This window comes from Brassica napus, chromosome C1, assembly GCF_020379485.1.
Source record: "Brassica napus cultivar Da-Ae chromosome C1, Da-Ae, whole genome shotgun sequence".
In the NCBI taxonomy this organism is placed as follows: domain Eukaryota; kingdom Viridiplantae; phylum Streptophyta; class Magnoliopsida; order Brassicales; family Brassicaceae; genus Brassica; species Brassica napus.
In genome coordinates, this window is record NC_063444.1 from 8,895,265 (window position 1) to 8,919,842 (window position 24,578).

Genomic DNA, 24,578 nt, shown 5'->3' on the forward strand with positions numbered 1-24,578 from the left:
GATGAACCGGCATGACCCCCGGATCCTGTTGAGCAGCAGCGTGAGGGGCAGAGGGAGCTGGAGCGGGAATATATGCGGGAACCGAGTCATGAGACGATACCGATGCACGGGAACCGCTCACCGAACTACGTCGAAGACGGGCTGCGGGGCGGGCTTCATCCTCGGCCCTAAAAAAAAAAATTAACCCATCAAACATAGTTTATTAGTGGAAACTTAAAAAAAAATTATAAAAAATTTCAAATTTTTTATTATACATGATTTACATATATATATATATATATATATATGTATACAAAATTATAAAAAATTTATAAATATAGAAAAATGTTGTTAAAAATTTATAAATGAAGAAAAATGTTGCTAAATATTTTAATTTTTTTTAAAAAAACGTTTTATTATATATAGTTTATTAGTGGAAACTTAAAAAAAAATTATAAAAAATTTTAAAATTTTTATTATACATGATTTATATATATATATATATATATATATATGTATACAAAATTATAAAAAATTTATAAATATAGAAAAATGTTGTTAAAAATTTATAAATGAAGAAAAATGTTGTTAAATATTTATATTTTTTTAAAAAAAAACGTTTTATTATACATAGTTTATTAGTGGAAACTTAAAAAAAAATTATAAAAAATTTTAAAATTTTTATTATACATGATTTACATATATATATATATATATGTATACAAAATTATAAAAATTTTATAAATATAGAAAAATGTTGTTAAAAATTTATAAATGAAGAAAAATGTTGTTAAATATTTATATTTTTAAAAAAAAAACGTTTTATTATACATAGTTTATTAGTGGAAACTTAAAAAAAATTATAAAAAATTTTAAAATTTTATTATACATGATTTACATATATATATATATATATGTATACAAAATTATAAAAAATTTATAAATATAGAAAAATGTTGTTAAATATTTTTAAAAAATTTTAAAAACGTTTTAAAAAATCAAAAAACGTTTTTAAAAATCAAAAAACGTTTTTAAAAATAAGAAAAACGTTTTAAAAAATCAAAACAACGTTTTTTAAAATCAAAAAACGTTTTTAAAAATCAAAAAATGTTCCAAAAAAAACTAAAACAACAATCCAAACAACAATCCTAACTTATATATCCTAAACTATCCATTCAATCCTAAAATTTTCAATCAAACAACCTAAAATCCGAGATCAACTTCCAAAACCCTAAACAATTGATAAAAAAAAGGTTTGGGATGATTCTTACATGATTTGGGGTTTGGGGAAGAGATATGAGGGTGAGGAGAGGATTCGCCGGTGAAGAGAGGTGGAGAAAGGCCGGAATCGCCGGAGAGGGGGAGATAACGAAGAAGAAAGGAGAAGGGTTTTTATTTCCGAGGATTCCGACGGACACGGGTTCGTCGGTATTCCGTCGGTATAATTAAAATATACCAAATGCCGATTCACGAAAATTTTCAAGCGGTTTGGTTCTCCCGGGCTAATTGAAATTCCGACGGAACGTGTCCGTCAGTATTTTCCGACGGACACATTCCGTCGGTATATTCCGACGGAATTCCGACGACTTAGTGTTTAGGGTGTTCATTTCAAGTTTCTAAATGCAAAATCCAAATCTTTGATAATATATATAGTATTTGCATAAAGATTTAACAATAAAAATGTTTTATAACACGATTTTACACAACAACATTTTTTTGTAGTGTAAGCTTATATAAATATGATTGTATAAGTATATAATGTTAAGATGAGATGTTATGAAAACAATGATATGCATACATAAATATTTTAATGAGTTGTTATATTTGAACGGTTGCGATCTAATACTATACTAAACACTTATTATGTGTTATTTTCATAGTTTTGGCATCTAAATTTATAGATTTTTATGATTGAAACTTTATAGAAAAACATGTCGTCGGTATTTTCCGACGAAATACCGACGACCTTTACAATTTTCAATGAAACCCGTTGTCGTCGGTATATTGCGAGGGATTTCCGACGGACCATTAAAAAAAAAAAAAAAACTAATCAGAATCTTCTGAATCTTCATCAAACTCCCCAACCTCGGCTTCCGGCTCTGAATGTACGACAGCATCATGTCCAAACACAGTCAAATTCTCAACGAGTTGAACATTTTCCAAATCTTCAACTGCCTGGGCGTTGCTGGTAGACTCTGGTTGCAATGGTTCATCATCATCAGAAGTTCCATCCACTCGTCCTCTTGGGTTGATTTACGTTACAGTAACCCATGGATCATCTCTGTACGTCACCCGAGGGCAATTGATGTAGCACACCTATACATATCAATTATACAAGTATTAGTTCAATATATAACATTAATTAATTATATTGGTAAAAAATTATGAATAGATTGACATACCTGATCAGCTTGCGAACCAAGAATGAAGGGATCATAATATTGAAGTTTCCGCCGCGAATGGACTGATGTAACACCAAACGCATCAATCTTCACTCCTCTATCTGGGGTGGTGTCATACCAATCACAATAGAATACTACACAACGCAATCCAACCATTCCAGGAAATTGGATTTCCAATATTTCTTTTATGTTGCCGTAGTAGACATCGTCACCAGAAGAAGATGAAACACCAGCATCATATGTTGTCTTAGAATGACCTTTCCTTGTGAATGCATATCCTCGCGTACAAAATTTAGGATATGATTTGACCACATAGTTTGGTCCCTGCACAAATTCGCGTATCCAATCATCGAACACAAGACCTCTGGCCAAACCATCATTCACCTATAAAAAAAAACATATATGATTGCAAAATTAATTAGTTTATATATATTAAATTTAAACTAATCATTTGCATAGGGTAATATGATATATGACTCACATAACTACGAAGCCACGCAGCAAATCCGTTATCTCTAAGTTGTCGAAGCTCATCTTCTGTTGCATGCCTGTGAGTCATACGCAACTCCGCCATATATACACTATATACAAAAATATTATCAATATGAAATAAATTTATTGAATATTAATCTAACAATAAATGAATAAATATTTTTACCTCTCATATTGTAGAACATCTTCACAGTTGGTGAGCAAATATGTTTGCAAATGAGCGTGCTCAGTGTCCGTAAGTCTCCGCTTCGTGAATTTTCCACTAAGTCGTCCTATTTCCTTGAACATGCTTGGGACAGTAACATGATATGTTGCTCTCTCCCCTCTATCATCATGCCGAGCAGGTCTTCGGTGTTTTGTTTGCACTTCTGGTGGAAAATAATTTTCAGCAAAGATTGCAGTTTCTTCATTGATCACCTGTGCCACTATAGATCCTTCCACCCTGCTTTGATTTTTGACCATCTTCTTCAGATGATGCATATAACGCTCAAAAATATACATCCATCTGTACTGCACAGGACCACCAAGTTCCAATTCTCTTGCGAGATGAATAGCAAGATGTTCCATTACATCAAAGAATGATGGAGGAAATATCTTCTCAAGGTTGCACATGCTGACTGGTGCGTTTGTCTTCAAATTATTAATACCCTCTTCAGTCACTACTCTGCTGCATAAGTCGCGGAAAAAAACACTAATCCCTGCAATTGCTTCATGAACATTACGTGGCAATAATGCGGAAAAAGCAAACGGAAGGAGGCGCTGCATAATTACATGACAATCATGACTCTTCAAGCCAGTAAACTTTCCTTCGCTTCTATCAACGCAGTTCCCCAAATTTGATGCATATCCGTCAGGAAATTTCACTTTATCTGTAATCCAATCAAAGAACTCTTCTTTTCTAGCACCATCTAGCCGATAAATGGGAAAAGGGGCCGTACCGTTCTCATCAACGTGAAGTTCAGAACGATCACAAATATCGACTAAATCCAACCTTGACTTCAAATTATCCTTCGTTTTACCTTGGATGTTAAGGACTGTGTTCATCAGATTATCGAAGAAGTTCTTCTCAATATGCATGACATCTAAATTATGCCGCAATAGATGACTCTCCCAATATGGCAGATCCCAGAAAATACTCTTTTTGTGCCAGTTATGTAGCTCTCCAACCGCATTGACTCGAATGTTTTCATGTCCACCTACATCTGGCGTCCTTTCTGCATCAAAATACCTAAACTGCTTCAACAAATCTTTCCCACTAACTTCCTCAGGTGGACCATCAAACACCTGCTTGTTCTTCGTAAACGAAGTCTTACTCCTGCGGTATGGATGATCAGGTGGTAGAAATCGTCTGTGACAGTCAAACCAACACGTTTTCCTTCCGTTCTTTAGTTGGAAAGCATCTGTGTCATCTTGACAATATGGACATGATAGCTTCCCATGTGTTGTCCATCCAGATAACATACCATATGCTGGAAAGTCACTTATTGTCCACATAAGTACTGCCCGCATCTGAAAGTTTTCTTTGCGCGAAACATCGTATGTCTCAAAACCATGCGCCCATAGTTGTTGCAACTCATATATTAGTGGTTGAAGAAACACATCTAGTGATCTTTTAGGATGATCTGGCCCGGGGACGAGAATTGAGAGAAACAAAAACTCTCGTCGCATGCACAAGCTCGGCCGTAAGTTGTACGGTGTCACAATAACTGGCCATAGAGAATACTGCCTTCCATGCTTTCCAAATGGGCTGAAACCATCAGTAGATAATCCAAGATAAACATTTCTTCTCTCTTCCGCAAATTCTGGATATGTTGACTGGAAATGTTTCCAAGCCTTTGCATCTGAAGGATGTCTAATCTCACCATTTGTGGAATGCTCTGCATGCCATCTCATTGCTTTTGCTGTGCGCTCACACTGATACAACCTCTTCAATCTTTCCGTCAAAGGCAAATACCACATTCTTTTGAATGGGATCGGAACTCTTCCCCTCGTCTCCTGATAACGAGGTTTCCCACAAAATTTGCATACATTCCGTGTCTCATCCGCTCTCCAGTAGATCATGCAGTTGTCAATACATACATCTATCACTTCATACGGTAGTTGAAGACCTGCAACAAGTTTCTGAACCTCGTAGTATGAACCCGGTGCAAGGTTATCCTCAGGTAGAATACCTTTGACAAAATCAGTAATCGCATCCATACATTCTTCAGCCAAATTATAGTCTGTCTTAATACCCATTAATCTAGTTGCAGATGATAAGACTGAATGACCATCTCTACAATTTTGATACAAAGGTTGTTTTCCTGCATCCAACATGTCAAAAAATCTCCTAGACTCGGGGTTTGGTTCTTCCCCTCTATAATGATCATGTACCATCTGCTCAGTACCTACACCATAATCTATATCCGTTCTAGATTCTTCTAACCTAATATCAGGCTGAGGTTCACTAACAGGCTGAGGTTCGCTAGTACTACCATATTCATAACCAGTTTCCCCATGAAGGTACCAAACTTTATAATTACGTGAAAACCCTTTCATATACAAATGAGTCCAAACATCAAATTCTTTTATAACCTTATTATTATTGCAAGAAGAGCAGGGACATCTTAACATACCACTTTTTGCATCCGGTTGCTGTTGAACAAGCCTCATGAATTCTCCAATCCCTTGAACGTATTCTTCCGTAAGCAAATTGGTGTTCGGATCCAAATGAGGTTTATCCATCCACGAACGATAATAAACTTCTGAAGACATGATTTTCACGGAATTGTTATGACTAAAGAGAATGAAGAGAGAATGAAGTGTGAATGAGTTGAATGAGGAGGGGTTGTATTTATAGGAAATTGCTTACGGACCTCCGACGACTTTCCGACGAAATTCCGACGGATGTAAAGCAGTCCGTCGGAATTCCGTCGGAATTGTCCAATCCCAAACGGCTATACAACGGTCATATATATTTGTCGGCAACGGTCACATGGTTCATCGGAATTCCGTCGGAAAATACCGACGGAATTCCGACGACTTTGCTGTTAATCGGAATGTCGTCGGAAATTCGTCGGAATATACCGACGAACTTCCGACGACTACAACGGTTACATTTTTTATCAGAATGTCGTCGAAAAGTCGTCGGAAAATTCCGACGAACCATATTTCGTCGGAATTCCGTCGGAAATGGCCGACGGAATTCCGACGACTTAATTTTTTTGGATTTCGTCGGAAATTTGTCAGTATTCCGTCACAAATGTCCGACGACCTTGGTGTCCGTCGGAACCTCCGTCGGAATTCGGTGTGTTTTCTTGTAGTGGCATCTGCGTAAGGGAAACGATACTTCAATAGAATCAAAGCAGAATTGGATCAAATTAGAATATTACAATAATGTCAGATTCACTGCTCAAATGATAAAGGTAACAGCTTTTAAAAACTAATCTAGAACTATGTTGTTAATTTGTTATAGACAACACAGTCAAGTTCAAAGTAAGAATATAATAAAAGGCCATTACGAGAGTTTATAGGTGGCAGATCAGTTCACCATCAGGATCCGAAATTCCAAAAAAGAAGGAAGATCAAAGCTTTTACCTTTAGGAGTGGTCTTCTTCTTGAAAATGTTCATGGCAGTCGCAACAGTGACACAAAACCCTAATTACGTTCTAGATGGAAGTGAAGTTGATCTTTCTTTTTTCTTAGTATAAATGTTTTTTTTTTGAACAAAAGAAAAAGAGTATAAAAGTGTTCTTCTAGTCATAAACGCAACGGTACTCTATGGATTGGAACTCGACCGTTACACTAGAAAATGAAAATCCCTCTTAGGAGGGCTTGATCAATGATTTTAAAAATTTATTTGACTAAGCCCAAAAATTTTATAAATTTTTAAAAGTTTAAAAAGATTCAAATGGTTAAAAATCAAATCTTGCAGTTGTTATTTTAAGTGATCCATAGATTTTCAGGGAGTTTTGAAAGAAACAAAAATATTAAAAATATTTAAATCAAAGTTTGTTTTCCAAAGAGATGGATTACCATCTTCTGTTTGTTTGCTAAACATGGATTACAATTTTTTCTGTAATGAATAATGATATGATATTAGAATGAGATTTTAAAAAATAAGCTTTAACATTATTTTGAATAAACATTTGTACTTTTCAGTATGAGAGGCTTTATTCAATGAAATGAAGAGAGATGATCAAACCAGTAGAGATATTCTTGCAGGTGAGGGTTGATTAGAGTTGGCACTTGATGCATCTGGATCCACCATAAGTTCATAACCTATACATTTTACACTATAAGAACCAAGGCGTAGAAATTTCTGAAATCTTCACCTCCAATCTCGATCGTTGGTTTGTTCATTACAATTTTTTTTTTCTGTAATGAATAATGATATGATATTAGAATAAGACTAAAAATAATAAGCTTACCATTATTTTGAATAAACATTTGTACTTCAGTGCGAGAGGCTTTGTCTATCTCTTAAGTAAAGTTCAATGAAATGAAGAGAGATGATACAAACCAGTGAAGATATTCTTGCAGGTGAGGCTTGCTTAGAGTTGGCAGTTGGTGCATCTGGATCCACCATAACCTATATACATTTACACTATAAAAACCAAAGTGTAGAAATTTATGAACTCTTCACCTACAGAGACAGTGTATATTATTATTGTGTTTAAATACATTATTTAAGTAGGTCACTAACTCCTTATATCTTAGTGTCCTCTTTAATCTAAAGTCTGGAATGTTGATTACTACACATATATGTTCAGATTGAACCCAAAAAAATTGATCTAGTCTGATCCAAAACTGGTTCTAACTCCTAAAGTAAACTTTGTATTTCCTTGTTTTTCTTGTCTTTCTGGAGTGTACGAAAGCAACATAAACTGTAACAACTCGTTCCGTGGGTTTCAGGTTGGCTCTATAGAGCGCCGATCCCAACCTCTTAGTTCTCTCGAGTCCTGTGAAAAGATTGTTAGATGATGAAATCTTGAGTTCGAAGAACGCCAAGCGCATCAACAACTTACCTAAAAACAATTTAGGGTTTATAGGTGAGGAATTGGGATCGGTGTTCTGCAGGACCGGTCTAGGTTCAGTTGTTATAAAGGGAGTGGGACAATCGGTGAAATTCCTTGCATTGAATTTTCAAAAAAAAAACTAGACCATTCAAACACTTCAATTAATTGACGTAAGCCATGACCATCAATCGGGATCTATACTTTAGCTAAACAGAAGCTGATGGCTACGTTTGAACCGCCGTTTGGAAACAATCAGAAGCGCGTGTGAAGACCGCATCTTATTATTATTGACTTCAGACAGACCTTGCTTTTTGATCTCAAGCTCTGTCATAATAATAAACTAATAATAATAAAAAGATGGATTAAACAAAAAGGAAAAAAAAAAAAAAAACAGAGATAAAATCGAAATCTATTGTCCATTTCTCAATTTGGATTGGCCTCTTTACATATCTGCTCTTTAGAGTTTTCCGGTTCTGAAATCGGATCCCCTCTTCCCCATCTTCCCAATCGGTATGATCAAGATCAGAACTTTTTTTTTCAAATTTTCCTTGAATTTGTAATCCCAGCAGCACTGTACTCTTCAATTTCATACAAAAACTCATGATTTGATGATGGATGCAGGAGCTTTTTGGCTTTGAATTGGATTTGGGTTTCGAAAAGCCATCTCCTTTTCTTCTTCGCATCATCCCCTTTGGAGAAATCAGGTGAATCCTTTTTGTTGTGTTTCTTGCTTTCGATGCAATGACACATGCATAAAGTATTGGTTAGATTGAGTTTTTGAGAAATGTTAAAAGCGGTTTTGTTCTGTTCTGTCTTTGTTTGCAAATTGGTGATTGATTCCTATTGGATAAAACCTAAGCAGATATGCAGGACCAGCTGGTGTGTCATGGCTGTAGAAATACATTGATGTATCCCAGAGGAGCAACCAATGTCCGTTGTGCGTTATGTCACATTGTCAACATGGTCCCCCTTCATCCTCATCCTCCTCCTCCTCCTCCTCCTCATCATGGTATCACTATATCTACATTTTATCATTTGCAGCTTTTGTTTGAGATATACGCTTTGCAATATTGAGTTCTAAAGTCTTTAACACAGCTCATGCAGGGATGGACATGGCTCACATTGTATGTGGTGGTTGTCGAACTATGCTTATGTACACGCGTGGGGCTAGTAGTGTAAGATGCTCGTGTTGTCAGACTGTGAACCTTGTCCCAGGTAATATATAAATATCTACTATCGTGTCTTTGTTTCATCAGCATTGTTCTTTTGTAATGCTTTCATAACTTCTTTTCCACTTTTCCCCAACATGTTATGTGGAGTTTAGGATTTGTAAAAGTAGATGAAGCCTTTAGATGATACATGTGGCCTACATAACCGCTTTGTTTGATGATCTACCGTTAGATTCTTGCCTTTAAGTTGTTGCCTTTTGGATGTATGATTGTCTTTCTATTTATTGTTAGTTTGTCTCTTGAAACTGTGATTGACTTCTTATGAAATCAACAGGACCCCCACCGTCCAATCAGGTTGCGCATATCAACTGTGGGAACTGCCGGACGACACTCATGTACCCTTACGGTGCATCATCTGTTAAATGCGCTGTTTGCCAGTTTGTTACTAACGTTAACGTGAGTACTCCTTTCACTTCTCCATGGTTAAGTTCAAAAGATCTTTACTAGTTTTCTTAATCCGCAGATGAGCAATGGAAGGGTGCCTCTCGCAAGTAACCGGCCAAATGGAACAGCTGCTCCCGGGACAATGCCCTCTACATCCACTGTGAGTTTATCAAGTAACTCTTTAGATTCTTATGGAACTGGCTACTTACTTACTCTCTTCATCTTCTCTAGCAGTCAACACCACCGTCTCAGACACAAACTGTCGTCGTAGAGAACCCAATGTCCGTTAATGAAAGTGGAAAGTTGGTGAGTATTACTATCTTATCATGTAGCTTAGTTACACATTAGAAGAGGCTTTTGCAAAGTGACTGAAACACATATACATAAATTGTAGGTGAGCAACGTTGTGGTTGGAGTGACAACAGGCCAAAAATAACTTTTAAAGAATCATTTGATCTGAAAGATCAAAATTGGTTCCGTCTATCCCTGCTTCTGGTTTGTGCATATTACATACTGTTGATGAACACTTTTTTTTTGTTGTTAAAAAAAAAGTTGATGAACATAAAGGTTTTTTGGTTCAGTAATCTGTCATTCCTGTTTGTAGACTCCATTGACCATTTGTGGCATTGTTAATGTATGTATTACTATAATCTGATACACCAGCCAAACATTAAGATTTGAGTTTGAAATCTGTTTCTTCTGTGGATTAAGCAGTGTTGCTCACAGAAACTGATCTTTACCTTTTGGTAGATTAGTTAACACTGCTCTTAAAGCATATCTTGGAATCAATACGCTCTAAGTAAATACTCTGTATACATTTGACACACAGATCCTCTTGATAACTCAATGCACAACAGTGGCTTGTGAGAAGATCCTGTTAGCTAGCGGGTTAGACCACAAAGAGCTGGAAACTACTCTTGGGGGCTAAGAATGTATGAATTCATGGCTACTTTAGCTGCAGCCATTGTAATGTCACTGAACAATGAGACAAATACCTTGGTTGTAGCCACTTTAACCGCTGAGTTTCAGCACACACCACCTTTCCTGTAAAGTTCACAAACCTTTACAAACCTTTATAAAGGTTCAATAACTATCGAAACTAAAAGCAAAATGTTTTGAGTTATTGTTATTAACAGTGACTCTTGCAAAGATGTGTTACAGTCTAATGTAATGGTGAGTTGGTTTCCCAAGATACATCAACAATTGAAAGCTGATTTAGTTGAGAACATTTGGCAAAAATTTGGAATACCCGATTTCGACTAATCGGTTTTTTCTCGTTTATGGTTTTTATTTGTATTTTTAATATGTTTTTATGTAATTTTTATTAAAATTTTTATGTATGTTTTTATTTTAAATCATTCTATTTAAAAAAAAAAAAATTACACTAACCAAGGTTCTTAAGCTTTCAAATCATCTTATTAACTCTTAAATTAATCTAAAGAACCCATAAGAGGTTCTTATAGATGGAGGTGCTCTGATGTAACGGAGAGCTTCCACAACTTACAAGATCGTTTTTTTTTTTTGTGGTTAATGGTTATTACATAATCGCTGCTTCTTTTTAACTCTTTATAATAATATATAATAATATTTCTTAGACCAGACTCCAAGATAGCTCTTTTGGTCATGGTTGCCCTAATAAAACTCTGCTCTATTTATTTTCTCTTTTCTAAAAGAAGGAAAAAAAAAGAAAAAGAAAAACAAAACCCTCTTTTTATTATTTTCACAGATAATTGAGATATAAACGTTACAAAAAACAATTTCAACTCAACTTGTCAGTCTTGAGATAGATAAACTTGTTCGGATTCTTGGCCCCTTCGAGAAGGTACACTCTCATCTTCCTCCTTTTAATGGCCGTAGTAGATCTTTTGCTTTTAAAGATTCTTTGTTACTCTTTTTTTGAGTAGAGAGTACGTTTTTAAAAACCAGATCAGCGGTTAATTGCGTGAGTAATTGAGTTGGGTTTGTGTAAAGTTCGATCCTTTGAGCTATACTTGTAACTGGGCTTACTCTCAGATTCTGTTTTTGCCTTGTTTCTCTTTTAGACAAAAGCTTTATGCTTTCTGGGTTTCTAGGGTTTTGAAGGAGGGTTTTGTTTTTAAACAGATCTTTTCTTTTGTTTAGGGTATAAAGTTTGGGTCTTTGTTAACCCCAACTGTTAATGGAGAGTTCTGCATCTCCAGCCGCAGAGTCTAAGGCTATGGAGGTTTGTCTTCTTATCATTTGCTTCTTCATGTTTGCTAGATTTAATTTGGGAGATAAGGTTCCCTCTTTCTTTAGAACTGTTGCAGTTTCTGAATGTGTTTTTTTTTTTAAATTTACACAGGTTGATTCTGAGAAACAATCGATTAAAAGAGATAGTAGTAGCCCTGGGCCTGACTCTACTCCTCCTAGTCCCAAAGTAAGCAACTGTGTTTCTAGCAAGTATTGGTTTGTAAAATGTGATGGATGCTATGTGTTTGCTACACAGGCTTTATAGCTTGATTCTAACCAACTCTGATTTGGACCAAATTATTTGTCTTGCTTATCAGTATCTTTCTTTGCAAATCTCATGTTTTGAGTTTCTGAGAGCGGTTCTTATACTTCTGCTTGATTAGTTTGTTTTTTTTGTTAATGGAGAAGGTTGCATCTCCTGCAGCAGAGTCTTTGGCTATGGAGGTTCTCTTCTTATCCTTTGCTTCTTGTAACCTCTAGTTTTCATGTTTGCTAGATCTCATCTGGGAGATGATTCCCTTCTTTCTGTAGTACTGTTCTGAATGTGGATTTTTTTTGTAATTATACAGGTTGATTCTGAGAAACAATCGGTTAAAGGAGATAGTAGCCCTGAACCTGATTCTGAGAAACAAGAGATTAAAGGAGATAGGAGCCCTGAACCTGACTCTGCTCCTCCTAGTCCTAAAGTAAGCAAATATGATTAATATCTTTCTTCAGTTAACTGTGTGTTCTAGCAAATATTAGTTAGGCAGATATGATGGATGCTATGTGCTAGCCTGATAGTCCAAATTCTCTGTCTTGCTTATCGGTATCTTCTTTGCAAATCTCATGTTTGGTTTTGCCTGATATTTAGCAACTTAATCACTTGGTTCTTGAGAATTTACCAATCTCATCTGGATGTATAATAAGCTTACTAGTCTACTCTATTTTTGCTTGTTTTATTTGCTATCTATTTTTTCCCACGAATAGATTAGCCTGATTCCTGACTGATGTTGTTTTTGTTTTTGTTTTTGTTTTGGAGGTATCTCCTAAATGGAATCCATTAGAAGCTTGCAGGCCTTCGGTTGATGATGCTCCCATATTCTATCCCACTAATGAGGTATTTCATAAAACCTATTTGCAGTTTTTGGTTCTGTCTTGGTAATAATTCAAGAGTTTATCTCTTTTGATGCTTCCATCTTCAGGACTTTGAAGACCCACTTGCTTACATAGAGAAGTTGCGCAGCAGAGCAGAACTATTCGGCATATGTAGAATTGTACCACCCGTTGCATGGAAACCTCCCTGCCCTCTGAAGGAAAAAGAAATATGGGAGAAGTCCAAGTTCCCCACTCGGATTCAGCTGATTGACTTGCTTCAGAACAGAGAACCAATTCAAAAGTCTCCCAAAAGCAAGAAACGAAAACGGGGAAGAGTCTCTAAAGTTGGATACTCAAGAAGAAGAAGAGATTCAGGCAGCGATGATGATGATTCCACTGAAGATGCTGAAGGGAAATTTGGTTTCCAGACTGGGCCAGATTTTACACTTGAAGAGTTTCAGAAGTATGATGAAGAATTTAAGGAATCTTATTTTCAGTTAGAGAATGGTTCCAAAGCGTCTGAAAATAAGAAGTTTAAACCTAAGGTTAAGGATATCGAAGGTGAGTATTGGAGGATAGTGGAGCAAGCAACTGATGAAGTAGAGGTATATGAATCATTTCACCATTTTATTTTGCATGGATTTTTTTTCTAAGTTGCTACTCTTTTTGTTTGGGCCTATGACAGGTGTACTATGGAGCTGACTTAGAAACGAAGAAATTTGGAAGTGGTTTCCCCAAGTATTCACCAGATTCTCGTAAAAGTTTAGAAGAACATCAATACTCTACAAGTGGCTGGAACCTAAACAATTTATCGCGTCTCCCTGGATCTGTTTTATCTTTTGAGAAGTGCGACATCTCAGGAGTTATTGTGCCATGGCTTTATGTTGGAATGTGCTTTTCAACTTTTTGTTGGGTAAGTTAACCATTTTCCTTGTACGATAGGCTCTTGTTAAGTTATAGGATATATGTACTAACCATCTGCTTCTTGCTTTGTTTGAAACAGCATGTTGAAGATCATCACCTTTATTCCTTGAACTACTTACACACGGGTGATCCAAAAGTTTGGTATGGGATCCCTGGAAGCCATGCTGCGTCCTTTGAAAACGCAATGAAAAAACTTCTTCCAGATTTGTTTGAAGAACAGCCTGACTTGCTACATCAACTGGTAAAAAGCGTATCTCCATTTCAAGTTTTGTTCATTAATTAGAACTCCTTAGGAGATGAGCTGTTTTGCTCAAGATAATATGTATGTCATTCTGCGCCTTTTTTTTTTATTATAGGTCACCCAGTTATCTCCAAGCATCTTAAAAGAGCAGGGAATACCTGTCTATCGAGCTGTCCAGCGCAGTGGAGAGTTCATTCTAACCTTCCCCAAGGCCTACCACTCTGGATTTAATTGCGGTTTCAACTGTGCGGAAGCAGTAAATGTTGCACCAGTTGATTGGCTGGTTCATGGACAGGATGCAGTGGAAGGATATAGCAAGCAGCGGCGAAAGAGCTCATTGTCGCATGACAAGCTGCTTCTTGGAGCAGCCATGGAAGCTATTTATTATCTCTGGGAGCTGGCAGTTACAAGGAAGAAGACCCCTGTGATTGCGAGGTGGAAAAGAGTTTGTAGTGAGGATGGATTGCTTACCAAGGCAGTCAAGGTGATTCTGTTTCTCTCTTTCTTTTTCGTGTGCTTACATATATATGCATGCATGTACTAACATAGCTAAGGTTAAGCAGAAGCGGGTGGAGATGGAGGCAGAAAGACTAAACCAACTTGGGGATAGTTATAGAGTGGTAAAGATGGAAGGGGATTTTGACATTAAGAGAGAAAGAGAGTGCTTCTTGTGCTTCTATGATTTGCATTTGTCTGCTTCAAGCTGCAAGTGTTCCCCCAACCGATTTGCGTGTCTTACCCACGCTAAGGATCTCTGTTCATGTGAAAGCAAGGGTAGATTTGTTCTTCTTCGTCATACACTGGATGAGTTACGGTCATTGGTCAGAGCTCTAGAAGGGTATCCCGATGCCATAGAAGCTTGGGCACGTATAAGCCGTGACCAGAATCCTTCACGGCAGCAGAGCGCAAAAGAAGCCTTGGATTTCAAGAGCAGCACCTCCTGTTCAAAGAGTCGTGGTTCATCGAAAACACAGCAGCAAAACAATCTCCAGTTAGGCTCTGGAGGCTTACAAAGTGATAAGGAAGTTCAGTTGAAACAAGATGGTGATCAAGATGTACATGGCATCACTACTAAGTCTGATGAGAAGAAGGTTGCGGTTAAATCTCAAAACCCACATTCGGTTTCAGATGTAGGGTGTAGCGAGCCAGATGCCGCAACCAATAGGTTGAGTCACTCTGTTGAGCTTTTGAAGTCTGGATCTCTCGTTGTTAAGAAGCAGTGGTGCAGTAAGCAAGCCATCTACTCAAAAGGTGAGACGAATTTGAGGATTTTCAGATGAGCTTTTTTACTTTAGCATTGTTTATGCCCTTCTAAGACTTTTTGCTTTTGATTGAGTTTTACAGGGTTCAAGAGCCGTGTTAAGTTCATAAGCGTGCTTGATCCAACAAAACTAACTAACTACATCTCAGAGGTTCTGGATGCAGGGCTTGCTGGTCCACTGTTCAGGGTAGGGTACCCTTATCATGTTGTGGTTTCAAGACGACAGTGCTCTGATCTATTGTTATATATTTTTTCAGGTCTCACTAGAAGAATGCCCTAGCGAGAACTTCTCGAATGTATCAGCTGAGAAGTGCTGGCAAATGGTGATACAAAGGCTTAAACTCGAAATCATCAAGAGATGTGATCAGCCAGCTAGCTCCTTGACCGCTTTACAGGCTCTGGAGAGTATTGGACTTGAAATGTTTGGCTTTCTCTCACCGCACGTTATTCAGGTAACACAACTCGTTTTCTCATACCTTGCCCTAGAACTATGGTCTTTAATCTCTTGTCTCATTCCCCTTGAGCATCTTCCTTACTCGTTTGCATGACTAAAAGTTAAAACACTGTGCGCAGGCGCTTGAGGCTCTTGATCCAAAGCATCAGTTGGAGGAGTATTGGAACCAAAAGACAGCGAAAGTGTTTGGTGTTGAACTCACAAAGGAAGGAGAAAAGGATAATGATGATAAAGAGAGAGGAGGGGCTTCAGATCCCTCAATGGACAGGGACACAAGGCTTCTGCGTGGACTGTTGAAGAAGGCGACACCGGAAGAGCTAGCAATGATGCATGGACTTCTATGTGGTGAGACACGCAACACCGAGCTCCAGGAAGAGCTCTCCTCTCTGGTGGATAAGATGGAGAAAAGTCCTTGATGATTAGCAAGCAAGCAGGCGCACACACACACTCTTTGATGTTGATTGTGTTATTGTTCAGGCTTCGGTTGTATTAGTAAAGAGAAATCTAGAGAGGTAAACAAAGTAGACAAAAGGGTTACTTTGTTTGTTCTTTCACTTCCTTTAGAAAAAGGGTGTAGGATTATTTAATGTACTCATGTACCATTGTTCCTCTATTTCATCTGTTGTACCAGCTTTAACTGAAGAAAAAATGCTTCTATGATTAGTAGACTAAGACGATGCAATTTGGTAACAGCTGTATCATATTTATTGTCAAATGAAGAAATATACCAGCCTGTGTTAAACCTGTATGAGCAGAAGATTTTAACAAAAGACCAAGTGGGTTTATAGTGGAGAAACAAGCACAAATGATTCAGAGCCTTTATAGTCAATCATTCACACAATGGTTTGAACTAAAATGAGAACTTTCAAGTACTTAGGCTTGAGCATAAGCAAAGTGTAGGGAATCTGAATCTGTACAAAGAGGAAGAATCTTTAAGTGAGATCATCCTCGTCGAGATCATCCCCAGCATTCATCTGAACTGCAGTAACATCTCCGGTGGGTAGCTTTCTCGCCAGCTTGATGATCTGCACGCAAATACTTCTCTATGTTAAATCTCGATTGTTTAATGAAAACTTTCTACATTCTTCTGGTTTAACAATAACCAAGAAATGAATAAAAAAATCCAACCCTAGAGAGAGACAGTATTAGGATTAAGCAGATCATTTCAATGAATTACCGCATGATCCAAATTGGAGACGGTGCTTGAACACGCTACTTTCTTGATTTCTTCGATGTCACCTTCATTATAGGCTGTGAGCAGTCTGCTAGCAGTTCGGTTCTGATCACTTTTCAGAAAAGCATCAATCCTACACACAACAAGGAAAGTAATTTTCAGATACGGAACAGCCGAACAGCTATCACATTTCCAAAATTCACTAAACTGTTTGCGTTTCTTGTTTGCTTCAACACACACATGGTCCATATATTACTAGCCATCGAACTACCAAGTGGCTACATAAAGAGAGAAGAGTATACTCACTGAGAACAATCGTTGTAGCATTTTTCAGCCTGCTTCAGGTCATGGCCATACAGATATACAATGATTGCACTAAGATATGCCTGAAATAAAGAGCAAAACAGTTAACTCAAACTAATCAGAGTGCAATGGAGTTGAAAAAGATGAAACCAGATCACCCTATGCTCATACCTTACACTGGCTATTTGTGGCGTCGCACTTGTCAGCCGCTACACCCAATCTTAAGAAAAAGGTTGCTGCATCTGTGAACCTACAATTTTAAAATTGTAAGTGAATCAGTTTCTGTATCAGATAGATGGAGAAAAACATTCATTGATACCGCTATTATCTAAAGCACAGAAAGTATATCCACGTGCAATGAAACTTTAACATGTATTTTGAGGTAAGGAAAAACTTACTTCTCGAGCTTTATGTAAACACTAGCACAAGCACGGTACAGGTCAAAGGCCATCTGGTCCCTCCCATCTTCTTCAAGGATTTCACAAGCATCGGTGTATAGTTGGATGGCATCTTCAGGTTTGACCTCTTCCAAAGCACTGAAGAATAAAAATTATCGAAGATCAAACAAACAAAAAGTAGGAGCAAGCTCGAGAAATTTATTAAAAGGTCAACATAAAAGATTACCGAGCAGCCTTTCCAAGAGCATCTGATGCGGGTTGTGCCCTTCCACACTCAACATACAGCTCAGACGCCTTCCTATAAAAATCAGCAACTTCGTTCCAGATACTTAGCTTCTGTGCTAGGGCAGCAGCAGACTCCATATGCTTTGCAGCATCCCAGGGACTAATTCATATCAAGGATCACACTAAATAGAATGATGTGTGCATACAGCAAAAATAATTAGCAGCATATAGTAATAGTCTCAAAAAGGGTAATTTTGGATACGAAGACTGCATCACTTGTCCTTGCGAAGCTTTCTCGAGAGCCACTTTAGCTCTTTCATATTTGCTTGATGCCCTAAAGCCATTTGCTGTATGATGAAAAAGAGTAAAAAAGACAAGAACAAAATCAGTTTTTCATTCCGGGCATGAGAATAACCTGCCACGCTTACAACATCTCAAGTCACAGATTAACATTTTTGGGATAATTAAAAGGGAAGAAAAAAAGAAATTCGAAACATAGAAGCTGCCAGCCATAGAGGAAAACTACAAACCTGCTTGCTCATACAACTCAGTAGCACCTCTCCAGTCAGCACTCCATCTAGTAAGCGTGAGTTTTGTCCTGTGAGAAGAATATGAATTAACCAAAAAATGCTTAGAAGGATGTGAAAACCAAAAACAACACCATTTTGGATCAAACCAATCCAAAATGATTTCTCAATCCTTGCACTGCATACTCATAATCCAACTTTTAAAGCCAAGACATTTTGCATTTACAAGACTATAAAAGAAGTATTTTTTTTTTCATTTAAAAAAAATTAGCAGTCTCCTTGATTATATATCAAAGTAAAGGAGTCTTCTTAAACATAAAGCAAAATCTCAGCTTAATCTGTTCCTAACAGTACACGAGATCCTAGAATCGCCTTTCCAACAAAAACCTCGATCGAATCATAATCACGACAAGTTTTATCGATCACCGTTACAAAAGAGAACCTCAAATCCTAAGAGCAGAGTCATATCAAATAAAAACCCAGTTCGAATCTCTTAGTTGCACCGATCATTAACATCATCGTACAGAGACATTCACAGTTACGGTCAAGAGAGGGGAAGAGGAAGAAGAAAGCATACATCTTGTCGGCTTTGGACATCATCTTTTCAGGATCCGAAGACATGACTTTCAGTAAACGTCCCTGCGATCTAGCAAACTCCGAGATCGATCTCCAATTCTACAATCGCCGCTCCACTCTCCTCTGATCAAAGATGTGCGTTTTTTTTAGCAAAAGATCTTTTTATTTTTAGTCATAAATAATTAGACTTTATCTTCCCCATTTAAAATAATTGTTTTTAAAAAAAAATCTTTTTTCTTACACCAAGCAAAAAAAAAAACAATGTTTACCTTTACACCATTTCTAGACTTGTGTTCTGTGTGAGATTCTAATCTTAGTAGATTAGATTAAAAGTAACAAACTTTGTCAATAAAAATGTAAACTTTATACCAAAAATCAAACTTATATATATATATATCTCACCTCTATTCTTCATCAAGCTCATGACAGTAAGCAAAGCATGACTGAAGATTTAGGTAGCAAGTAGAAATCTCCTAACTCATCCCTAACTTTCATTCTCCACTCTATAAATCACAACACCATTTGACTCCAAAACACCATCCACAATCGACTTCCCTCTCTGATAAAAAAAACTCCAAGACCACAAAAACAAGTCAGTCACAGCTACAATGTCAATCTCAAGCCTCTCTCTCTGCTTAATCTTTCTCACCACCCCACTTGTTCTCTCCTCTCGCACCCCCAAAATAGCTGTAGCAGCATCACCTGCAACAGAGAAGAATCTTCAGAAAACACATGTTCATCCTCCTGCACTGCCTGTTTCTGATTCATCATCTTCCATGGCCAAGATTGATGCTGAGCCAGCACCGAACACGGCTATAGCCGGTTTCTTCAGGCATATAATCCCATTCCAAGGCTGGCCTTTCCACAAGTATGTTCCTTTCCCAATGGACAAGCCAGCAAACCCTTCTGTTACTACAACACCGGCTACTGGAGCTGAGGAAGACGAATCTCAGAAGGTGCCTTCTTCTCCAAGCAACGGAAACAGAGATGGTGGCAACGCTTGAAGACATTTTATTATGTTAAAAAAATGCTATGTGACAGTTTATTATGTTAAATAAAAGATGTACCATGTACTATAAATGCTATGTGACATTTTATTTTTACATGGATTAATCAAATGAATACACTTTTAAATCTTATCTACCAAGTTCATTGTTTTGAAACCATTTTCACTATGACAGAAACAGGAATATGAACAATGTGTCCCATGTCTCCAAACAGCTTGATTGTCCCAAAGCTTGCTATAGAGCTGTTCTTCTTTGCCTTGAAGGTTACGCTTAGTAGCTTTGTCTCTCCACTGGCTATAGAGAATTGGGTAGGAGACGCCTTCATCAAAACACCAAAAGGAGGAACCAAACCCACACTGTACGTCTCGTTTCCAGCTATGTTTTTCATCAGTCTTTGCACAGTCCGCGTGTTGTTAAGTCTTGAGAGTGTGATGGATGGTAGATTGAGGTCAGAACCACTGATCGTTGCGTTGCTAAGGAGACAGTTCTTGCCTGTGTAGTTGAATACTGCTGGAGCTGATCCGTTGATCCCACAAAGGAATGACATATAGTCGTCAAAACTAGTGTCAAAGATTAGGCCAGGATCCAAAGCTGCGGTTGCGTTCACAAAGCCGTTCCCCATATCAAACGGTGTTGCAGGAGTCATGCTTTGGTCAGGATTAGCATAAGCACGCTGAGCCATTATCTCCTCTCCTTTATTGTCTAACGTAGCAGAGGTTGTTGAAAGTGCAGATGCAATTGCTGCAGGACTAAACTTTCTGAATCTCTGCTTGATCAATGCAGCCACGCCAGCTACATGAGGAGCAGCCATGCTAGTACCAGACATCATCGCAAAACTCTCTCCTACCAAAAAGAACACAACACCATTAACTTCATGTCTCATAATGCTTTGGAGATATATCTATATACCTTCAAACTCAGTGGAGTCTGTGGCAGCAGAACTCCAAGCGCCCCAAATGGAATGTCCAGGAGCTACAAGATTGGGTTTCAAAATGTCAGCGTCGTTGAGAAAGCTGTCTTGTGGATCAGGTCCTCTTGCTGAGTAGTACATAATCTTGGGAGCTCTGTCACTGAAGTTAGCCTTTTGTCCACCTGTAATGGCTGCAACTCCCCCAAATCTAACAATCTCCTTGGTGGTTCCATCTCTTTCAAGAGTTGAGTTATAGTACTTGAGTAAAACCTTACAAAAAACATATCTGTCATATCTCTATTCCAGAAGCATCAAATGGTTATGTTTCTAAGTTATACACTCACCTTGGAGTCTTCAGGAGATGGAATTATAATTCCAGGCATATCCATTGGTGTAGGATTGATCTGAAACCCAAGGACATATGGATCCATGTAGAACACAACACCCTTTGCAGATAGATTCTTGGAAATAGCTAAAGCTTGTTTGATAGTGGAAAGCCCAAGGACAAAACGGATAGAGTAGCTGCATATCAGGAGCTTCCCACAGATAAGATCCTTATCAAAACTGTCATAGTCTTGGCATTCACTTGCATACATGTCCTTGTCTACAGCAGAGCTTTTGTTCTTCAATGCATCAACAGCAGAGATCATTGTGAACATCTTCCCTTCATCTGTAGGTACTAAACAAAAAACAGCAATTCAAAAAGCTAAAGCCATTTACAAAACTAGCTGATGGTGGTTTCTAATAAGACTTACGTGCAAGTCCAACGCCTGGAATGGTTACATTGTTGCCTAAGGTTATTGAATTAGAGTAAACACGATCGTGAGTAGCAGCACCAACTGTGAAAATCCAGGGGCTGAAGGAGGACATGCTCTTAGGGGAAGGACCTGTGTTTCCTGCAGCTTGCACTACGAATATACCTGCTTTAACAGCGGATAGCATCGCCATATCTAGTGGGTTGAAGAAGGTGGCAACACCGGGAGGACGTCGGTTAGGTGTGATGGATAGACTTAATATGTCAACTCCATCTTGAGCTGCCTAAGAAAATTCATAAACCGTCTAAAAAGTGTCATGGAAAGATACATTCATTCTGAATTCTGATGGTCAGGTGAAATGAGAAAGGGTAAATGGTTTTACCTGGTCTATAGCAGCAACAACATCTGCAGCAAATCCACCAAAACTCTTGTACAATGCCTTGTAAACAGAAATGCTAGTACATACCAAACACACATAATCAGTACTCTCAATGCAATATGAATAATAAAATGATGGTCAAAACCAGTGTTCTAAAAATTGGTTTAGGCGGCAAATTGGACTTAAACGAAGCCTAAACAATAATCTCCTATATAAAGCGCCTAATTAGCGACTAGCGATTTCTTGAACATCGGTCAATATGCATATATAGACTTACTGTGCACGAGGAGCTATTCCACTGGCACTTCCAAAGTTATGGCCAGAAACTACAGCTGAGACCCCATGGTTACCCGCTGCAATAGAAGCTGTATGTCTGTATATGATCAAGATAAGTCTATAGTATCAGCATCATGTGAAATAGATGGTAAATGATTCAAGACTATACTTACGTGCCATGGCCATCACCGTCAAAAGGGGAAGCAAAGTCCTCAGATGAGTTGAATATCCCTCTAGTAATAGCAGACTGAGCGAAATGGCGAGCTCCAACAAGCTTCCTATTGCATGATCCGGATGGAAAATCCGGGGTGACTTCACAAACACCTGAGAAGTGATTAGGGACGGGATACTGACGCTGAGAAGCGTCAGTGCCGTTGAAGCTAGGGTGAGTTGGGTCAATGCCAGTGTCGATAAACCCAATAACTATGCCTTCTCCAGCAGTTTCATATCCACCTTCTTTGACCCATGCACCTTTTGGTAGACCCATGAACTGAGGTGTGTAGGTTGTGGCCGTCCTAACGGAGAAATCCAACACTATGTTTACTACTTCACTTCTCCTTGAAAGCTTCTCTGCCTTTTAGAAGAAGAAGAAAAATAACTTTGCATCAGTGTCTACTTCTTTTACTGTATATAGAAGCTCATATAGATATGGCATGAGTCAAAATTAACATACCTGTTGTGAGCTAACAAAAACAGCAAAGCCATTGATGAGATAGTGGAAGCTATAAAGCTTTATGTACTTCTCTCCCTTCAATGCATCTCTCAGCAAAGAGTCATGAGCTTGAGAAATTGCTGATCTCCTTGACCTCCAATAACGTGACTTTGACATGTTCCTATAACCAGAGAACCAAAATCAATACTAATAGGATTTCAACACAGCAAAAGAGTGAACCTTTATACACAAAAGTCCAGTTTCTAGTGCTGATAGTTTAAGAGAATTATATACAATGCATGTACCTTAAGGTGCTAATCTCACTCAGTGAATTCATTAACTAACAGAATTTTCAAGATTCTAAAGGAAAATTCAGTTACCTTGGTTGGAGTTTTGGTGTAGTAAACGTTGAAGTGTCTCCATGTTTGGATCCTTGGTGGTTTTGTTCTCTGACTGTTGTCACTGCTTCTTGTTGTTGGAAAAGATGAAGAGTAGGAGCTTGTCTGAGAGTAACAATGTAAACAGCCGTAGTGGAGTTTGTATCAGAATCATCACTAACTTGTCCCAAGGTGGTCGACAAAAGACCAACACAGAAGAGAAGAAAAACTCCAAAATTCACCATCAGAACTCTCCTCATTATTTTTTCTCACTTCACTGATTAAAACCACCACAAAACCCACCAATAGCTTAAGTAAGAAAAGAAAGAGAGAAAGCTGCAAATTAAAAGCTCATGAAGCAAACATGGTGGACAAGTGGAGTTTCAGAGAAAGGACTTGCCTTTTAGTATTTTTTTTTTTCCGTGTTGGAGAAGGTGAAAGCTGTAGTGTGCTTATTATTAGATTTATATAGACACTTTTTTTTATCAAATATATTTATATAGACACTAAGATTGGATATTTTGAGCAGAAAGAAAAGCCCAAAACTCACGAGAATCTGAAAGCTTTTCTCTCTTGGATTCTGCGAGTATTTTTGAACGTTTTAAGTACACATTACACGGTCCCATAAGGAAAGGACGAGCAGTGTGTTATTGAAAAAAACACAATTTTGCAAAATTTAGCTGTTGTAACTTGTCGGCTTGGATTCTTCTATCTTCCTTTTTCGTTATTTTTACTTTAAGCAGGTATTGAACATAACAGATTTCACTGAAATTAAACTAATGTAATAATAAATCTCCAATATTTTTTTTGACTATGAACATATAAAATAAGCTAATTAGGATCCATTAAAGAAAAATAAATAGTCTCAACAGAATATAGAACTCGAATTCGTTATAAAGTATCATTCTGATTAAGAAATAAAACAATAACAAGTAACGACTATATATTACTATATGATTAAAGTGGTAGCAGCTTTCTTAATATTTGTATGATGTTTTAAAATCATTAAAGCTGAGATTTAGCAATGGTGGGAGGGTCAAATGTGAAGAAGAATCATTAGGAGTGCTAATGGGTCACACACACCGTTAGGTTTTTACTTTTCAATACTTTTCCTCATTTTCTTTTCTTTTTTATTATTTAATTTGTCCTTCAACGGTACAATTAACTATAACAAAGAGATGACTAATTCTACAAATGTCATTGCAATGAATAAATACTCACTGAAGAAAACTCATTGCTAACACAGTCGTGTACAATCATTGGAACATTCTACAGTCGAAAGTTTTGAACCACTTGTCGGATTTAGAATACAGACCAAACCGAAAAGTTCGAATTCACGTACGTATATGATTATAGCCAACTATTTGA

General features: G+C 37.5%; 5 protein-coding genes across 13 annotated transcripts; 3 read left to right on the forward strand and 2 right to left on the reverse strand.

Annotated features, from left to right (window-relative positions):
• Positions 1 to 8,169: 8,169 nt before the first annotated feature.
• Positions 8,170 to 10,172, forward strand: LOC106360767 (protein LSD1). Of its 5 annotated transcripts, none has more exons than XM_013800429.3 (8): positions 8,170 to 8,380; positions 8,492 to 8,574; positions 8,733 to 8,879; positions 8,975 to 9,085; positions 9,374 to 9,495; positions 9,563 to 9,643; positions 9,715 to 9,789; positions 9,878 to 10,172. In XM_013800429.3, the coding sequence occupies exons 3-8, from the start codon at positions 8,735 to 8,737 to the stop codon at positions 9,917 to 9,919; spliced, it is 576 nt and encodes a 191-aa protein (XP_013655883.2). In that variant the 5' UTR covers positions 8,170 to 8,380; positions 8,492 to 8,574; positions 8,733 to 8,734; the 3' UTR covers positions 9,920 to 10,172. The 5 variants fall into 5 exon arrangements, with proteins under 5 accessions (XP_013655883.2, XP_013655885.2, XP_013655879.2 ...); XM_013800431.3 differs by having other exon boundaries at positions 9,718 to 9,789; XM_013800425.3 differs by having other exon boundaries at positions 8,171 to 8,380; positions 8,966 to 9,085.
• Positions 10,173 to 10,763: 591 nt separating this feature from the next.
• On the forward strand, positions 10,764 to 16,341 carry LOC106360768 (lysine-specific demethylase JMJ14). 4 transcript variants are annotated; one of them, XM_013800432.3, is made up of 14 exons: positions 10,764 to 11,305; positions 11,605 to 11,686; positions 11,807 to 11,881; positions 12,100 to 12,138; positions 12,264 to 12,380; positions 12,716 to 12,793; positions 12,879 to 13,376; positions 13,457 to 13,684; positions 13,775 to 13,936; positions 14,052 to 14,420; positions 14,500 to 15,187; positions 15,281 to 15,384; positions 15,455 to 15,649; positions 15,771 to 16,341. In XM_013800432.3, the coding sequence occupies exons 2-14, from the start codon at positions 11,642 to 11,644 to the stop codon at positions 16,065 to 16,067; spliced, it is 2,895 nt and encodes a 964-aa protein (XP_013655886.2). In that variant the 5' UTR covers positions 10,764 to 11,305; positions 11,605 to 11,641; the 3' UTR covers positions 16,068 to 16,341. The 4 variants fall into 4 exon arrangements, with proteins under 4 accessions (XP_013655886.2, XP_013655887.2, XP_048601501.1 ...); XM_013800433.3 differs by having other exon boundaries at positions 12,103 to 12,138; XM_048745543.1 differs by lacking the exon at positions 10,764 to 11,305 and adding an exon at positions 11,411 to 11,425 and having other exon boundaries at positions 12,103 to 12,138.
• A 69-nt stretch (positions 16,342 to 16,410) lies between these two features.
• LOC106360769 (gamma-soluble NSF attachment protein) lies at positions 16,411 to 19,050 on the reverse strand. The gene is made up of 9 exons (XM_013800435.3): positions 18,856 to 19,050; positions 18,282 to 18,349; positions 18,014 to 18,098; positions 17,753 to 17,911; positions 17,527 to 17,664; positions 17,300 to 17,378; positions 17,132 to 17,211; positions 16,829 to 16,958; positions 16,411 to 16,676 (listed from the first exon to the last, which is right to left on the reverse strand). The coding sequence occupies exons 1-9, from the start codon at positions 18,897 to 18,899 to the stop codon at positions 16,584 to 16,586; spliced, it is 876 nt and encodes a 291-aa protein (XP_013655889.1). The 5' UTR covers positions 18,900 to 19,050; the 3' UTR covers positions 16,411 to 16,583.
• A 323-nt stretch (positions 19,051 to 19,373) lies between these two features.
• On the forward strand, positions 19,374 to 19,993 carry LOC106360772. Its single transcript, XM_013800439.3, has one exon. The coding sequence runs from the start codon at positions 19,463 to 19,465 to the stop codon at positions 19,856 to 19,858; it is 396 nt and encodes a 131-aa protein (XP_013655893.2). The 5' UTR covers positions 19,374 to 19,462; the 3' UTR covers positions 19,859 to 19,993.
• Positions 19,905 to 23,702, reverse strand: LOC125575051 (subtilisin-like protease SBT2.2). 2 transcript variants are annotated; one of them, XM_048745546.1, is made up of 9 exons: positions 23,214 to 23,702; positions 22,855 to 23,014; positions 22,355 to 22,755; positions 22,183 to 22,278; positions 21,909 to 21,981; positions 21,527 to 21,809; positions 21,116 to 21,441; positions 20,771 to 21,041; positions 19,905 to 20,704 (listed from the first exon to the last, which is right to left on the reverse strand). In XM_048745546.1, the coding sequence occupies exons 1-9, from the start codon at positions 23,468 to 23,470 to the stop codon at positions 20,004 to 20,006; spliced, it is 2,568 nt and encodes an 855-aa protein (XP_048601503.1). In that variant the 5' UTR covers positions 23,471 to 23,702; the 3' UTR covers positions 19,905 to 20,003. The 2 variants fall into 2 exon arrangements, with proteins under 2 accessions (XP_048601503.1, XP_048601502.1); XM_048745545.1 differs by having other exon boundaries at positions 21,116 to 21,450; positions 23,214 to 23,690.
• Between the last annotated feature and the right edge of the window lie 876 nt (positions 23,703 to 24,578).

Excerpts from the sequence above, each read along its gene's own strand:
- LOC106360768 (XM_013800432.3), top strand. The coding sequence starts at position 11,642 with ATGGAGAGTTCTGCATCTCCAGCCGCAGAGTCTAAGGCTATGGAG. Across the intron at positions 13,937-14,051 it reads CTGACTTGCTACATCAACTG|GTCACCCAGTTATCTCCAAG; the intron begins GTAAAAAGCGTA and ends TTTTTATTATAG. Across the intron at positions 15,650-15,770 it reads TCTCACCGCACGTTATTCAG|GCGCTTGAGGCTCTTGATCC; the intron begins GTAACACAACTC and ends CACTGTGCGCAG.
- LOC106360769 (XM_013800435.3), bottom strand. The coding sequence starts at position 18,899 with ATGTCTTCGGATCCTGAAAAGATGATGTCCAAAGCCGACAAGAT. Across the intron at positions 17,912-18,013 it reads GGACAAGTGATGCAGTCTTC|TCCCTGGGATGCTGCAAAGC; the intron begins GTATCCAAAATT and ends GATATGAATTAG. Across the intron at positions 16,959-17,131 it reads TGCTACAACGATTGTTCTCA|GATTGATGCTTTTCTGAAAA; the intron begins GTGAGTATACTC and ends TGTTGTGTGTAG.
- LOC106360772 (XM_013800439.3), top strand. The coding sequence starts at position 19,463 with ATGTCAATCTCAAGCCTCTCTCTCTGCTTAATCTTTCTCACCACCCCA.
- LOC106360767 (XM_013800425.3), top strand. The coding sequence starts at position 8,735 with ATGCAGGACCAGCTGGTGTGTCATGGCTGTAGAAATACATTGATGTAT. Across the intron at positions 8,880-8,965 it reads TCCTCCTCCTCCTCATCATG|CTCATGCAGGGATGGACATG; the intron begins GTATCACTATAT and ends TCTTTAACACAG. Across the intron at positions 9,496-9,562 it reads AGTTTGTTACTAACGTTAAC|ATGAGCAATGGAAGGGTGCC; the intron begins GTGAGTACTCCT and ends CTTAATCCGCAG.
- LOC125575051 (XM_048745545.1), bottom strand. The coding sequence starts at position 23,470 with ATGAGGAGAGTTCTGATGGTGAATTTTGGAGTTTTTCTTCTCTTCTGT. Across the intron at positions 22,756-22,854 it reads TTTTTGTTAGCTCACAACAG|GCAGAGAAGCTTTCAAGGAG; the intron begins GTATGTTAATTT and ends TTCTTCTAAAAG. Across the intron at positions 21,982-22,182 it reads GGAATAGCTCCTCGTGCACA|CATTTCTGTTTACAAGGCAT; the intron begins GTAAGTCTATAT and ends GGTATGTACTAG.